Source organism: Anoplopoma fimbria, chromosome 6 (genome assembly GCF_027596085.1).
Source record: "Anoplopoma fimbria isolate UVic2021 breed Golden Eagle Sablefish chromosome 6, Afim_UVic_2022, whole genome shotgun sequence".
NCBI lineage: Eukaryota > Metazoa > Chordata > Actinopteri > Perciformes > Anoplopomatidae > Anoplopoma > Anoplopoma fimbria.
This window is the reverse complement of record NC_072454.1, coordinates 9,821,212-9,838,038: the sequence shown is the minus strand read 5'-3', so window position 1 is coordinate 9,838,038 and position 16,827 is coordinate 9,821,212. Positions and strand designations below refer to the sequence as shown.

The following is a 16,827-nucleotide window of genomic DNA, read 5'->3' as shown; positions in this document are numbered from 1 at the left end:
TGGATAATATCATCAGTTCTAGCTTCCTCTTCCTTTTGTGTGTATTGGTGATATTTATGACCCAGTATCTCCTCCCTCTCTCCCTCCTTGCCTTCATCCGTGTCCTTGGCATGTTCTCCCCATTCCCATCCCGCCACCTCCAGCTGGTAATGTGTGTCCATGTGTGTGAGTGTGTGTGTGTGTGTGTGTGTGTGTGTGTGTGTGTGTGTGTGTGTGATAGTTGATAGATGGGGGGTATAGTAACACATACACACACATGCATTCACAAATACTCACTCATTCTGCTGTTGCTCCTTGCCACCATTTCCTTTTGCTTTCCTAACCGTTTCATTCATGCACTCACACCCCCTCTCTCTCACACACATACACACACACACACACACACACACACACACACACACACACACACACACACACACACACACACACACACACACACACAATTTATCTTTTTCTCTCAGACTGTATCTCACACACAAACACACACACATTATAAACTACACACACGGGCATACACACATCTGCATGGTGGAGGACCAGGCGAGGTAGAGCAGCAGGGACCAGAGCAGAGAGAAAGAGAAAGAGGAAGAGAGGGAGAAACATTTAAGAGGACGGACTGAAACAGAGCGTGGTTGCCGTGGTAACCGTTCCCCTCCCTCCCTTCTTTCCCTCCACCTCTATTCTCTTCCCCTCTCTCTCTCTCTCTCTCTCTCTCTCTCTCTCTCTCTCTCTCTCTCTCCTCCCTCCACCTCTGTGCTGGTGATGCTCGTGTCTTCTTTTCTTTCCATCCGGTTTGTCCTCACCTCTCCTGGACGCGCTCCTCTCACACTGCCAGTGGATGACACCCGAGGAGGAGGAGGAGGAGAAGGAGGAGATGAGGAGAAGCTGCTGTCTCTTCTCTCCTGTATTTATATCACTTTAAAAGAAAAAAAAAGAGAGAGAGAGAGAGAGCAGACCAGAACAGAACAGAGCAACAACCAAAAGAAAGGACACACAGGATATACATACAAGTGTGAAAGATACCCTACTCTTCTCCATTCTCCTTTTCAAGGAGGGCATTTTTCTTCCCTTTCCCCCCCTTTCCTTTTCTACCCCGATTTTTTCCTCTGAGATCCCGGTTTTGTCTATTACATCTACTGAACTTCTCTGGGATTTCAGGTGAGGCACGCGTGTGTAGTGTGTGGTGCTTCTACGTTTTTTTTATTGCCTATCATGGCTCACGCGGCCTCCCAATTGAAGAAGAATCGGGGGGAAGTGGATGTGAATGCTATAGAGGACGAGAAGGAGAAGCGGAGGAAGAGCAGGAGAGCAGCGTCCCGGGAACAAAAGAGAAAGGTAACAGGCGAGGGCTGGCTGGCTGGCTGGTGGCTTCATCTGCTCCGCTCAGCTAGCATCAGTGGAGCGTGACTCTCTCTGTGTGTGTGTGTGTGTGTGTGTGTGTGTGTGTGTGTGTGTGTGTGTGTGTGTGTGTGTGTGTGCGCTACATCTCCCCTCAGCTTGACTACCTAGATCAACTGGACTTGGAGGTTGCCTCGTCACAAATACATACATTTATGTACATGTTCATAATTCAAGACACGCTTGGATTCTCTGTTTTCTTTTGACACGAGTCCAATTTAAAGAGCATATTTGACCTTGTGTACTGAATGTGTGTGCGTGTGTGTGTGTGTGTGTGTGTGTGTGTGTGTGTGTGTGTGTGTGAGAGTGTGTTTGTGATGGTGTTCCCCTACTTCTTCTTGTGGGAGTCTGTTTGTTTATTGTTGGTATGCATGTGAGGTGTTTGCAAATTGTTTGTGCGTGTAATGTCTTCTTACACGTGATAGCTCAAAGTCAAAAAATAATTTCACCAGTCCGTACATGATGATCTTGTAGCTTCCCGTCTCTAGATGAGGCGAACGCTGTTGGGACACATGGAGCGTTTTTGTTTCCCTGCCTCTGACTCTTTCGAACGTTTCCTAATATTGTCCGTCCCGGTTAGTAAAACTACGTCACACAGGGCTTCTTTAAATATTTGCACCTCCTTCCTTGTTTCAGTGAGGATCGAGGTGGTCAGTAGTTATAATCAGTCCGTGTAGATTTGTTCATCATTGCTTCAAAGGCGTAATTTAACCTTGTTGTGGGCTTCATACTAAGTAAGATGAATGCTGGCAGTTGCAAAGTGTGTAAGGTCATGTTTGCATGAGATGGGAAAAAAAAAGTCCTCTTTTTTTTCCACTTGAACATGGTTTTGGAAAAGTGTGAGTGAGTGCGTTTTTGTGGGTTCTTTCTTGTGTATGTGTGTGTGTCTGTCTGTGTGCGCGTGTGCTTGGATGCACAGACAGACATGTATAATGCATACACCAGTGATTTATTGATGACAAAGCTTTTCATATGATGGAGGAGGAAGTGAAATGCACGTGGGTCTCCCTCCTCTCTTACATGTCAGCTTGCGGAGATCCCTGTTTCAATGTCAGCTCTTTACTCTGGACACACCAGTGGGAAAAACTCATGCAAAAGAACATGGTAATTAATACGATTATAGCAAATCAGAAGCTACTTCTTATTTAAACACGACAAAAACTAAGGCTAACTTGTCGTCTGTCAAAAGTTATGTATTAAAATAAACTTCCCTGCTGTCTGTTCTATTCTAGTATTTAGACAAAAGCATTCATTACATTCTGCGTATTGAATGTGGGGCCATTTGACCGTGAGGGATCTATTCAATAACAGCGACTTTTACTGAACTTTGCGCCTGGTTTTGAATTATGCTGCTGGCAACGTTATTTGACCCCAGCATAAACAAGAGGCGAGCTATCATGGGCCTAATCTTTTCCAAACCAAAAAAAAAAAAAAAAAGATTCATAAGGTCAAGTGAATTTATGGATCTACTTTCTCAGTCAAGTTTTAAATCTGTACACACGCCAATAAGTGCACAATACTTTCTCCTTTCGTCTGTGTTTTTGTGCATGTGTGTGCCAAAATGACATGTGTCTGAGATGCTGATCTGTTCTGGAGGTTTATAGTCCTTATAAAGGCTCGTGTTTCATAGAAGAGAACAGGAGAGAGAGATGATGAGCAGAGAAGAGGGGAGAGTTATATTGATTGGATTTTGCACAGCACCATCCATGAGGATAATAAACTTTCCCTCACCTCGGCCTGCATCCTTCCCTCTGTCCTCTCATATCTACTCTTCTCTCCTTTATTCCCTACTATGTCTCTTTGTGTCCCTTGTTTTTTTCTGTGTCTTTGTCCCCTCACCTTTAGCTTGAGTTCTCTCTGTCCATTCACTCTCTGTGACTTTTTTTCTTTCCTGTTATAAGCGCTGTTGTTTGGCTAATGCTGTTAAATGTTAATGATGCACTGTCACAAAACAAAGTCAAACACTAAAGTTAATTTGTTTGTCAGTTGTTTATTTGAGGGATTTGCACTTTATGGCCATCACTGGTCGGTCACTCTCTCCATCCAGCACACACACAGATACACAGTAGTGGTTTTATTCCTTGGCTGCCCTTGCTCGTACGCTGTTTACCCTTGTTGGTGGCCTTCCAACTCTCACTGTGGCCACTATACAGTGGGAATATACTGACTGAGAGGTGTCAGAGTCTGTAGAGACACATGACAAAAGTGTCACATAAGCAGAAAGACTGTAAAAGGGATACAAGGACATTACAGTCACAGGTTCCGTTGTCAGTTTCAGCCTCAAACCTTTTATTTTTCCCTTGTAGCTGAACTGATGTGGTCTCCTTGGTGAACATTGTGCAACAAACTGCTTTGACTCACTCCTTTCACAGCTCTACAAACGCTATATTTAGATGGGGGAGCAGGTACAGAGAACACTTGTAAATGCAGAGTGGCGCGTCTTCCCATTCGTACGTTTTCTTTTGTTTTGAAATAGTCGGCAAGTCATAGTTTATTGAGGTTGTGTACATATCTAAAATGCCTTCCAGTAATGTGACTTGAAATACACTACATTCACTACTTGAATGTTGTTTAGTGGTAATCAATCCGACCAGTTTGGGAGTGATAGCTGATTCCAGACTTGTGTTTCGAGCATTAGCGGCTGCTACTTTAGTTTTTATGTGTATCACAGATTGTGCCTAAAAGGTCACCAGAATATAGTGTTTGTATTGCTTATATTTCCTGTCTTGTTTGTATTATGATGTAACATGATATGTTTTTTTTCACTCACTCCATTGTTCATATTATTCCCCACTACACTCTGTAGTTGAGATTTTGGACTCTTATTAATCATCCGTTTGTGCAGCTGTAAAATGTGACACATTGCATTGTGGGATTGTTAGTAGTAAATGATGTGCATCACATCACTTTTTTTGCACCGTTGTGGGAATCTTTGAGGGCACTATTTTTGTGAAAAAATTCAGAATTCGGACCCCTCAAATGACATAGTGGAGGGTTACACAGTAAGCAGAGAGTAAGTTGTGGACTAAGCCATAGTAACTGCTCTCAAAATGCAGAAGTATATCAACAAAGTGCATGTGATAGATGAACATGAGGCCTGCGGCTTTTATCTGACAGCACTCAGTTCAGTGTAGGCCTAATGGAGTCCAGGGTGTCAGGGGAGGGATCCCTGCTTCAGATGCTTAACAACTTGGTACAGTGTGTCTCCGTATTTACAGTGTGTATTGTTAGGAAAGCAGCACAGAGGGAGATAGTCCCTACCATTAGCACCCTGGGATTAGTGGAATGATAACCTGAGAGAGAGAGAGAGAGAGAGAGAGAGCACACCTCTATGTATCTATGAGTGTGTGTCTGTATGAATGCTGGAGTTCATCTTCATGTGTTCTATGAGAGTTTCCGATGGAGATGCCAGTGAAAACTCAGCAGCCGCAGTGGTCATCTGAACGGGAAACCCCCGTTACATTAATTCTCCAAGCTGCTTTACTTCTAATGACATTATCTAGAGCCAGGAGCCCCCATTGGATTCCCTGAGAGAGAGAGAGAGAGAGAGAGAGAGAGAGAGAGAGAGAGAGAGAGAGAGCTAAGTAAAGCGCAGGTTTCCTACTGCCAGGTCCTAGTTTTATACACTGTTCCGGTACACAGCGGGTGCGTCGGTACAGTACCTATTGTTTCTCTCACAGGGTTTATGTGGGTCATGTGCTAGCTTTTTTTTTTTTCACTTCCGTATTCTGCAGTCAAATCAGTGGTTCATCTTCCAAGGAACTTCTATGCAAGTGTACGAGCTTTTTGTTGCACCTGTGTCTCTAATATTGTGCCTTTTGTTTTTATTGGATGCTTGAAGAAAATAGTAAACCCTCATTATAAATTCCAAAGATCACTGGCTCATCAGTGGTCATCATTTATTGCCAAATCATCACTGTTTTTTAGAGGTCTGAATCCGGATAGCAGTATGGTGAATCTAAAGCTGGAAGGCGAATGGCTGTGTTGAAATTGGATTTGAGCCCTGTGCTGCCTTCAGATCAAGCCCATGGCAACAGTGGGAGACGCAAGAGTCTGCTTGGCCCTAAGAGGAAAAGTAAACCGTGGGGGAAAAGAGCCATCAGGCTGTAGGCAGGCGGCGAGGGAGAGAGAACATAATATCAATATATTTATTAATAGATTCCCCTCCTATATTTCTTTTTCTTTCCGACTCATTTCATTCCGTGTTTTCTCTCCGCTCACTTTCTGGTTCTGGCTGAAACAAAGCCGGCACGCGTGTTGCTTTCGCTCCTCCTTCCCCTCACCCACTCTCTCACCTCCTCCCCTCCCCAGCAGCCCATAAAAGATGGAGGTTAATGAATTCGGCGCTCATGCATGCCTCGGCTAATTGCATTGGCATTGGGAACTCCTCCCAGTATTACAAAATGTTTTCACCATCAAGATGGCCACCGGCTGGACGGCGCGAGCGTGACTTTGAGGAGGCTGCCAAGCTTCTGTTTGTGGAATTAATGACAATTGATGGAGCCGATATGGCGTTCTTATTTACTCAGTTGGAATGTGATGTATGCAATTTAGTAAGTTATATTTTTCAACTAAGAAGCTGTTGCGTAGTTTGTAGTAACGATTTGACAAAGATACAAAGATGTTTAAAACACGTGAATCCTTTCTACTTCCTTTTCATAATGAGATTCTTATCTGAAGTTACAGCATTATGAAAAAAAATCTAGTTTTTATTTCCCATTTTAGTACAGAATTAACTCTTTTTGTCGCCTTTTGTAGAAGCACAAAGAGTCCTTTCAATACCAAATAGGCTGTTATTTTGGAAGATGTATCTTGAAGATTACAAATACAATTTTTCACTAAACGAGGAATGTGAAATTTGCTATCCGTCACTTGCAGTCGAAGGACAGAACTCTAACTCTCTCTCCAAAATTGGTTTCCATTGTTGTTCACACCAAAGAGCAAACCTGAGCCCTATTGACAGTGTTCAAGCTCTGATTTCTAAGTCATCTAATTTGGTTACAGATGCTTTCACAGGTGCATTGTGGGTGCAGGTGATTGTTAATAGAGTGGTATTTCAATGACGGTGTTAAGCAAACAACACTCACAGGCTTTTAGTTTTAAATAATGTGTCTAATGTAGATAACTGTGTGTAGTTATTTTCAAGAGGTGTGTTTTAGAATGCAAAACTTAATCTAAAGCAGACACTGTACTTGTGGTTTAGTGATTCTCAAAGTTGGGTCTGTGTCTCTGTCAGGAGGTCTACAAAATAATTTGCTACAAATAATAAAATTGTTCTGCATCATTAAAAGGTGCATTAAACAGGTGGGGACCATTTGCACCAATAAAGCAAGCACATTATGACCGTTACTCCCACCCATGTTAGCTTTCGGCTTATTAGAAATTCTGATTTGATTGTGACCCACGGTAATGAGTTCATTATGTTTAAGATGAAGCGCTTACTGAGAGTCAGCTTTAGAAAGGTAAGTTTGAATTTCTGGATTTATGAGGACAATGTAAATGTTTCTCCCCTGTTTAGGGTTCCCTGGCTCAAAAGTTTGTGAATCGCTGGTTAAGCATTCCTGTATATAATAAATAGGCTACATGAATTAGTAGTAACAATAATTTTGCCAGGTTCCTTTTTTAACTGTATAAAGCCCGATATGACCATTTTGCCTCCAGGGGGCTACAGAAAAGAAAAAAATGATTAATAACCCTTAAGTTTTTCATGAAATTAAACCTTCGATTATGGTTGGTTGGCATTGTTTCTTCAGTCGCTGTTCAATGTATTCGCATACAATAATGACGTCTCTATATATATATTTTTTGATGGTACTGACGGTGTTTGCCACCGCCGCGCACGATTCAGATTGCCTACCTAAGTGAAGGTAATTAACAGCACCAATGCAGCATGTAATCCACAGTCATTTGTTTTCCGTATCATAATATGTTGCATCTTGTCAACCAGGTTAGATCTGACCATGATTGGTTATCGATAATGAATCTACAAACACGGCACTTGTACTCATCGTTTTTTTGGTGTGGCCATTACAGAGTTCCACTGAACGGCCTTGACAATTTCATGTTATGTCGCATTATCATATTATCCATGCATTCACATATGTATAAACAGTATATGACACTGACATCAGTCCCTTTTAGTCCCCACTCTTGTATGAACATGGCCTGAAACGTGTAGCATCCTCCAATGGGTGTGCGTCACAGCGTCCTCACTCTACTGTATGCTGCTGCTATTGTTCTACATTAGCTTCAGTCTCTAAGGGGAAATGAGAGCGTGTAATAAGGATTGTTCTAATTATTGATCCACCACTTCAAGGGTCCTCATTCAGAGTTGCTGCTGGGGGATGGTGTGTGTGTGTGTGTGTGAGTGTGTATATGTGTGTGTGTGTGTGTGTGTGTGTGTGTGTGTGTGTGTGTGTGTGTGTGTGGTCGGATTTCTTAGGGAGCCTTCGTAACTAGAAACCTGTGTATGTGGGGATTTGTTTGTCCTACCGCTGGGGAAACCCCCCCCCATGTTGTCTAGTTGTGGTTCCTGGTCTGGTTCATCTAACCGTCTTTCACCTCTTTTTTTATGCATCAGGTGATGGACCTATCGCATGTATGTACCACTACATACACGACATCCTTTAAGAGTTACGTGGGCGCTGGAAGTGTGCATTAGAGAGTCAGAGAGAGAGAAAAAAAGCGGTGACAGGAAGATACAGAAGTAGAAAGAAAGAGGAAGAGATAAGGACTAATAGATGGAGAGAGAGTGAGCATGTGTGTGAAAGAGAGGAGAGAGTGAGCGATAAGAAGAAATGACTGTATAGAGGCAGGAAGAGAGAGAGCGAGGAGAGAGCATCATCGTAAGCCTAAAGGTTATTTGAAGGTGAATGGCGTCTTTCTTGACGCTCTTCAAAACCACGTGCGCCCCTCCCTCCTCTTCATCCCTCTCGCTCACTCTGATGTGGTATCCTGGGTGCAACTACTGGATGTCATTTCAAATTTCAAATAATTACATGTAAAAATGTTGAATTTTAAAGGGGCTCATCGCTGGCTGTGTTTAAATGGAAGAATGGCATTCAGCAAATGTGTTTCACTGCCTCTCATCTACATAAGAATGCAGCTAATTCAATGCGTTTTTAGAGTGTTGTGTCATCCGAGGAATAAAGAGAATTATCTCAACTCATAAAGAAGCATTTAATCCTTCAGTCTATCTGATTACGAATATGTAGATACACTGGACAGAAACGACATATGACATTTATGTTATATGGTACAATATCACATTTTTAATGTCAGAAATATATGTATTTATATAACAAGTGAATTCATCATGTTGAATTGTTTATTTCATTTTCAATCATTTTGCATGTGTATAGGCGTCACTTATGTCTATATAATGTCATTCACATATGAATGTTGTTCTACATAAGATGAGTTTTGTTTAGCTTGATTCGTATGTGCTTTTGGAGAATTCTTGACAAAATCACTGCATCTACATCTAAAATGATTAGTCAATCATTGGATTAACAGAAATATACTTATTAAATTACATATTCCATCATTTATTTACAAAAAATATAAAACTTTCCCCTTTTCAGCTTCTCAGTTTTGGTGATTTGTTGCTCTTCTTATGTGACAGTGAACTGAATAGGGTTTTGACTGTTAGATGGACAAAACGAGCAATATGATGTGATATGTTTGAGATTTAGAAATTGTAATCTGGATTTTTTTTTTTACTATTCTCTGGCGTTTTATGGACTAAGTGATTAATTGAGGAAATACTTGGCAGATTAATCGTTAAGGAAAATAACTGTTGGTTACAGCAATGTGAGCGCAGAAACAATATAATGTAGCTTGCGGCTATCGGAACAGAGAATATGATATGCATGGAAATGCGTTAACAAGTTTTTGATGTGTAATTTTACTGTTATATAAATGAGTTCAAGTGTTTCATTCATTCTTTTGCTGTCAGAGGCCGGATTCTCCATTATTGTTGAGTGACAGGGTGAAAAGTCGTCTCGGCAGGAAACGGGACGGGGTTTTTCCAGTTTGGCTCGTTGGAAATATAAACTGGTACCATCCGATGTCCTTTAAGGATGAAGGATTACAGTTCAATCATATAGCTGCAGAATGAGAGGACAGTAAGGAGCAGATGTTGGAGAGAAGCATCTCCCATTGCTGCTGTAGTGCAAGTGAATCAATCTGTTGGACTTTCCTCTCTGAACAAGTTCACCATGGACTCATGTCTCCATCATTCATCTCATTTAAATAGGTCCAACTCACCTCTGGTGCTCAAGGGTGAGACAGAAAAAAAGGAGTTCAGTAAATGCTGTTCAGCGTGAGATTATTCACAGATGCATTAATGATGCCTAATGATGTGATTACAGCGCTGAATGGTATGTAAGGGGGAGGAGGGGGGGAGGGGAGAGAGAGACTAAAGACGGAGGAGTTGGAAAGAGGAGGAGAGATAAGGGAGCAGAGACTTGATGAGGCAAGGACAGAGTGAGTGAAAGAGAGGCCAAGAGGGGAGCAGGTGTGGAGGAGATAGAGAAAGGAGAGAGGGGAAAAGGTGACTTTGTGAAAACAGGGAATGAGAGAAAAGAGACAAGAATAGAAAACAGAGTGATGACAGAACCGGTGTTTGAAAGACGTCTACTCACTGTTAATATAACGCTTAATTATACTTTTAAAGGCCAATGTGACCCACTAGGGCTGCGAGTAACGATTATTTGTATCCATTCTTATTGATTGATCTGTCAATTATTCACTAGGTTAATTGATGTATAGTTTGGTATTAGAATGTCAGAAAATAGGAAAAAATGTCCGTTCCAGTTTCTCAAATTTCAAAAATGGTGATGAGTCTTTAAATGTCTTGTTTTGTCAGTCCTAAACCCACAGATATTCAGTTTAATTAAGAAAAATTGAAAGCGGAAAATCAGCTTTTTCTGACATTTTTGCTTTTCAATAGTTTCTGAATATTTTCATTATTGTATTAATTGATTAGTGGACTAATCGTTGCAGCTCTACTACCTATACCGTTTATTTATTTCTTCCTTTCTTTTCATTTAATGCACAAGTCTGTCTCGGGGTCATTCACCACTCACTGTTCACTGAAGCAGCAGTGTGTGTGTGTGTGTGTGTGTGTGTGTGTGTGTGTGTGTGTGTGTGTGTGTGTGTGTGTGTGTGTGTGTGTGTGTGTGTGTGCGTGTGAGACAACGCCCCGCCCCTACAACATCACACTCATTAATCCCCTACTGTGAATCAAAGCCAGACCTCTTCCATCAGGCTCTTAAACGCGCCAAATGGTGTGTCACAGGCGTGTGTGTGTGTGTGTGTGTGTGTGTGTGTGTGTGTGTGTGTGTGTGTGTGTGTGTATTTATGCATATATGGCAGGTGCTTCTCATACACTCACAGATAAAGCTTATCCTATTGAAATGGTGCTGTCATGCTCTCTCTCTCTCACACACACACACACACACTACTCTGTTGACCCTTGGGAATCATGCCTGTACGGTTTGATAATTACTTTCTTTTGCCCCCCCCCTCCACCTCCAGCACAACGCAGTCTCCCTGTTCTCCGCTTAACCACCTGCCACTCCACCATCACATGCAGCGATAACAAGAATCACGCGCTAATCAATTTTGTTCACTCGCTCGACTTTGTTCAAGACCCCAGCAAAAGAAAACACAACAGGATTCACCTTTTATAAGTCAATACATTTGCGTAGTGTCAAGTCTAACATTTTATATGTCCAGCCTCCCTCAGCAGCTCTGGTTCCTTCCCCTAGTCTCCCTGATATTTTCTCCCCCCCCAAAAAAAGGCCTCTGTCCCTGGGCAAGGGCAGTGCCGTGTGGTCCTGGCCCTGCTGGAGCTCCGAGGCCCTGGATCTGAGGAAATGGGCTGTGTTAGGACAGATCGATGGTAATCACACCTCTTCACAGTTAGCTCTCTAGCTTGGGGGGGGAGGGAGGGAAAGGACGGAGCGAGGGAGAGTAAAAAGCAGCGGGTGTGTGGGGGGAGGAGGAGGTGGCAGCAGGGAGGGAGGGAGGGAGGGAGGGAGGAGGGTGGGGGTTATATTCAGGGCTCCCTTGGGAGCATAAAAAACGCCTAGATTCATGATTAGAGAACAAAATATTACCCCACCCCCGCCCCCTCAATCCCCTCCACCCAACTCCCAAACATGGATGCACCCTTCTGTCTGAACAAGCTCCAACCTGACTGTGTTGGGTGTTTTCTCTAAAGCATGTGCAGACATCATCCACCAATACCTCTGTCCTTTTTTACTCTTTTTTGTCCATTCACCTGTTCTGGTTCTCACACTGCATCTTTTCTTTTCTGAAATGTGTATTATTACCCCTCTAAGTCACAATAAACCTCCTGTAATGTCCAGTTAATAGACTGAGCTACTACACTGGCTCTTAACATCTCTTTGTCACAACACATGACTGTATTTTTGCTTTTAGCCCTGAGGGAGAGACTCCATTGCACCTTAAAGGAGGTAATTTAGTGTGAAAAGGTTGCAGTCTTTATAGCGATGTAATCTGAGCATGGAAATTCTGTATTTTCACAGTGTGTGTGTGTGTGTGTGTGTTTGGCCTTGGGTGTACTGTGCGTTACAGTGGGAGGTAAAACACAGAGTGAAATCATCGCTTTTGTCATCTGCTGGCTAGTAGTGTACGTAGCCTGTGCACAGCGCAGTAATCCAGTGTACTGCCGGCCGATGGGGAAAGGTCGATTGTAGCTCCAAGGTGGGATTGGTATTCTTTTACTCAGCTTGTCCGATCACTGGAAAAATAGACCTTTAGACATTCGAACATTATACACAGAGACACACACACACACACACACACACACACACACACACACACACACACACACACACACACACACACACACACACACACACACACCAGAGAGGTCTTTGGCTGCATTTCTTGTTGTTTCTGCTAACAGTTGTGTGTGGACAGACAGAATAGAAGCGTTCTGTCTACTTAACGTTTGTTACTGAATTATTCACCAGCAGCTTTGAACCAAACATGTTTGGATTCCGTCACCAGAGAACACTCACAGCATATTGTGTGATGGAAGTGTATTTTATCGTCCTCGCTGAAAGATGACAGATGAAGCAGAACCTGCTTTACCATAAATTTGCTGTGTGGTGGATTTAGAAAAGGTCACAGAGGATTCCTATCATATTGTGCTGTGGCTGAAATTCAAGGATGAGGCTGAGAACGGAGCAAAGTGGTGATTTATATCGTGCCAAGTGTCAAGATCATTTTGTGCAATTTTTGGTAATTAATGTGTGATTAAACTGGGTTCACATATTTGTATGAAGGCCTGAATGTTATTTAATGACAGTAAAGGATCAGTGCTAGAGGGGCATTGTCTGTTCATGTTGGGATTTGAGTTTACCCTCAGGGCAGAACAGGTATTGAGGATTGATGCTGTGCTCTGGCTCTAGTTGCCCTCAGAGCCCTCTGCTCCTGCCAGGAATCCATCAATCATACTGAGCAGCGAGGGCAGAAACACAGGAGGAGAGGGAAACCCTCCAAAAACAACTCGTAAAGTAAAAGTTAAAACGTAAGGTTGAGCTCCAGACTAGATGTGATGGGGAAAAAGGGTAAAGCAGGATTTAGAAAGCTCCAGTATGAGAAGAATTGGTCGATAAACATATTAATTGATGAGCAGAGTAATCAGCAGCTATCTTGGTAATCGATTCAAGCAAAATGGTTTCAGCTTTTCAATTGTTTGGATTTGCTGTTTAATATCATCATGAACTGAATGTCTTTGGATTTTGGACGTCAGATTGGACATCAAAGAAAGCTGTATTGGGCATTAAGTAGTAGTTATAATTAGAGCTGAACGATTATTCAGTTAATGAATTCATTGATTGTCATTTTTAAGCAAAATTCAAAAGATTCATGGATGCTAGCTTCACAAATAAATATCTGCTGGTTATTTTATTACTCTTAAATAGTAAACTGTATAGTTTAGTGTTTTGGAATATTGGCCAGACAAAAGAAACAATCTAAACAAGTCAGCTTGGGCCTTTAGAGATGTTCTACTATTTAACTATTCAACATTTTCCAGATATAATGAGCTGCAACAATTAATCAATTAATTGGTTAGATTAATAGGCAACTCTTTTAGAGATCAATTAATCAGTTGTAAGTGCATTTTTGAAGAAAAATTGTCAATTCTCTGATTCCAGCTTCTTAAATGTGAATATATTCTTGTGTCTCTACTCATCAAGGATGAATTGATTTACCAAGAGCACGATCGACAGAGTAATCCCTCAGGAAAATAATCTGTGGTTGCACTCTTAATAACAATCAATCTATTAGTTTTATAAATGATGAAAATAATGGTTAGTTGCAATCTGAAACGGAAATGTGTCTGGTGTGTTTCCTGTTACTGGAATAAAGGGAGATCTGTCACCACTGAAACGTCGCTAATGTTAAACATAAAGCCGGGATGACGACCGTTATTGTACTGATGATGGCGGTGAAACTTAATCTTTGCTGTGTCAGCTTTCACCTCACAGTCATCTCATTACCAACACACCAGCCAGCTCTCCCAGAAATTACTCATAAGTCATGGCAATTTCTCTCATTCTCATATGTTAATAATAATTATTCTACTTTCAGCAGTCAGCCAGCATATTATCGAAAGTATCTCCATCCTTTTCTGGTGGTTCTTCTACCTCTGTTTGGTTACTGCCGCTTTCACAGACACCCATCATGTTGAAAATAGAAAAAGCCCTACAGCAGCTTCTAGCCAGCTCACTGTGTATCACCACGTTGACAATCTCGACTTTGGATATTTTTGTTCAGCTGAACTCAGACACCCCCCCTTCTATCTGCTATCTGTCTCATCTGTGTTTCATCCTAAATCTATAGTAGTAGTATGATCGCACCCGGCCGTTTCCCACCTGGAGGGAAGTGAGTAATAACACCAAGAGCTGAAGCATCGCTGACTTTCAGAGTAGACAAGTTTTAGCTGTTAAACCAAATAAAGCTTTATTAGCATACTTTAACACTCTATCATCAAGGTGTAGTTGTGATTAAGTACTCATTTATTGATTAGTCCTTTTGTAGAAGGTAAATCAATTGTTGAAGTTATTTATTAAGCAGAAATGCGAAACATTTGCTGGTTCAAGCTTCTCAAATGTGAGGATTTGCTGTTTTTTGTAAATTGTATATACTTGTGTTTTGGACGAGATGCAGACCGTATTCGTCCTGCCCGGGAATCGAAGACATAAATTAGCTTCATAGCTAACTTTGGTTCAATGGTGGTGTTGTGCATGGCCCCTGTTTAAAAACAAAACTTATTGCACAGATCAGGACTTGGCCAGATGTTACCGATCCGCATGTCATGATAAGATTCTCTGTTTTTTGCAATACGTTGCATTCATTTAATCTCATTGCAGTTTTTTTGTGCCACAGCTATCCCTGGTGATTAACATTGTCTTAGGTAGCTGTTGTACAGAATTTAAATTTGGAGAAAAGAGAGAAATAAGATCAGATTGTTATTAAGTACTTGTAGGTTTGCTGACTTCAGGGTTTCTGATTTTGTATTTGTGGGAAAAGTTAGTACTGTCCATCCCTAGTTGTTTGGACAAAAAAGGACCTTGAAGACTTCACCTTGAGCAGCATTTTCACAAATTTCTGGCATTTTACAGACAAAACAATTTGATCCACCAAAAATAAATTACAGATTACACTACAATGAAAGTTATCATTAGTTCAAGCGCTGTTTCATAGGATTCAATCCCACAAGTTACTGTAAAAAATGACATACTGCATTATTAAAAAGTAGACACTACATCGTCCTCTCCGCTCTATGACGTTTTGTCTTAATAGCACTCTTCTTCTATCCGTCAGCATGGAGGCTTGATCTGATGCACCGAGACGCAGCAATATGAGTCAGGTTGTTGTTGGTGTTGCTGCTGACTAGGTTGCTGTCACTGTGTGTGTGTGTGTGTGTGTGTGTGTGTGTGTGTGTGTGTGTGTGTGTGTGTGTGTGTGTGTGTGTGTGTGTGTGTGTGTGTGTGTGTGTGTGGGGGGGAAGCCGTGCACGTGTGTGTTGCTGACTGGGATGCTGTCAGCTGTCTCTGTGTCAGCCATCTTGACACCCACAGTGCACTTTTTCGTTTTCTGGGACCTTCCCCTCCTGACAGACAAATAGCCGCTCCAGCTGTTAGAGAAAAAACAACAACACCAGACACACACACAAGTTGCTGAAGCGATCAATTAGAGGAGTGTTGGAGCTAAGCAGAAATGACATAGTAGACAACAACAGAATTAAAGCTGTGCTTGGTATTCTTCTCTCAGGGTCATCATGACTTCTGCATCATTTAAGACTTTTAAAATATATTCATATCTATGATGAAATTTATTGATTTAGAATGGACTTAAAGACCTGTCAGATTTTGTTGATTACTGCGTTTGGGGGCATTCAACTGAATAAAATGGCTGGAAAGAGTCTCTCATATCACATTATGGTGTGTTGGCAGAACTTTAATTCAATGTCACCATGACGCCATTAATGTTATGAGTCAGTCACGGGCTGTTTTACAACTGGTGTAGTGAGTGGTTGTAGTGCAAATGACTGTTTTCATGGGTGAAGTGTATTGATGTTTGTGGGTTTCTTTTGTCACATAAATACTTCTACGCATATTTTGTGTGTAAATATACAAGTATGTGAGTGTTTGGGCTTGAATCAGTGTAGCTTTACCATTCTGTATGTGTGTGTGTCTGTGTGTGTGTGTGTGTGTGTGTAGATCACACACATGTTAATGTTACATATAGGAGACACTTAAGGGTGAGTTTAGGGGTGGAGACTGAACAAACGCCCTCAAAGTGTCCTTATGGGAACACACATCATTCGTAACATGGTAAAGTTTCATTGCTGTTAAACTGTATCTATCTCCTTCCTGTAGTGAGGGAACATTCATTAATGTCTGAAGCAATCTCCTAACAAAGTAACCAGCATGTAGGAACAAACATGTCACTGATTATTTCAATAACATTGATAAACAGAAATTTGACAGATTTTCTCTCAGTTTTTATCAAACCATTAAATTGTTGATAACAGTTTTTTCTCAGGAAGTCTCTGCTGGCCTGGAAATAAAAAACAGAAACATTAAATACAAAGACAGTTAAAATGAGACTGCTGAAAAGAGAGCAGACACAGAGCTGAGCTGTGGAGAGCAGAGTACTGTGTTCATCTGTTAATGTGTGTGTGTGTGTGGGACAGAGAGAGAGAGAGAGAGTGTGTGTGTGTGTGTGTGTGTGTGTGTGTGTGTGTGTGTGTGTGTGTGTGTGTGTGTGTGTGTGTGTGTGTGTGTGTGTGTGTGTGTGTGTGTGTGTGTGTGTGTGTGTGCTGCTCTTTTGGCTGCTATACACAACTGACTGTACCCATCAGTCAAGGTTGTGTCTTAT

General features: G+C 41.7%; 1 protein-coding gene across 1 annotated transcript in view; it reads left to right on the top strand.

The window, feature by feature from the left end:
• Positions 1-1,212: 1,212 nt before the first annotated feature.
• The window catches only part of LOC129092723 (ankyrin-3-like), a 96,257-nt gene continuing 80,642 nt past the window's right edge, over positions 1,213-16,827 (top strand). Inside the window, exons 1-2 of the mRNA XM_054600741.1 lie at positions 1,213-1,335; positions 11,140-11,305. Coding sequence (XP_054456716.1) covers positions 1,213-1,335; positions 11,140-11,305 — 289 coding nt within the window. The remainder of the gene's footprint in view (positions 1,336-11,139; positions 11,306-16,827) is intronic.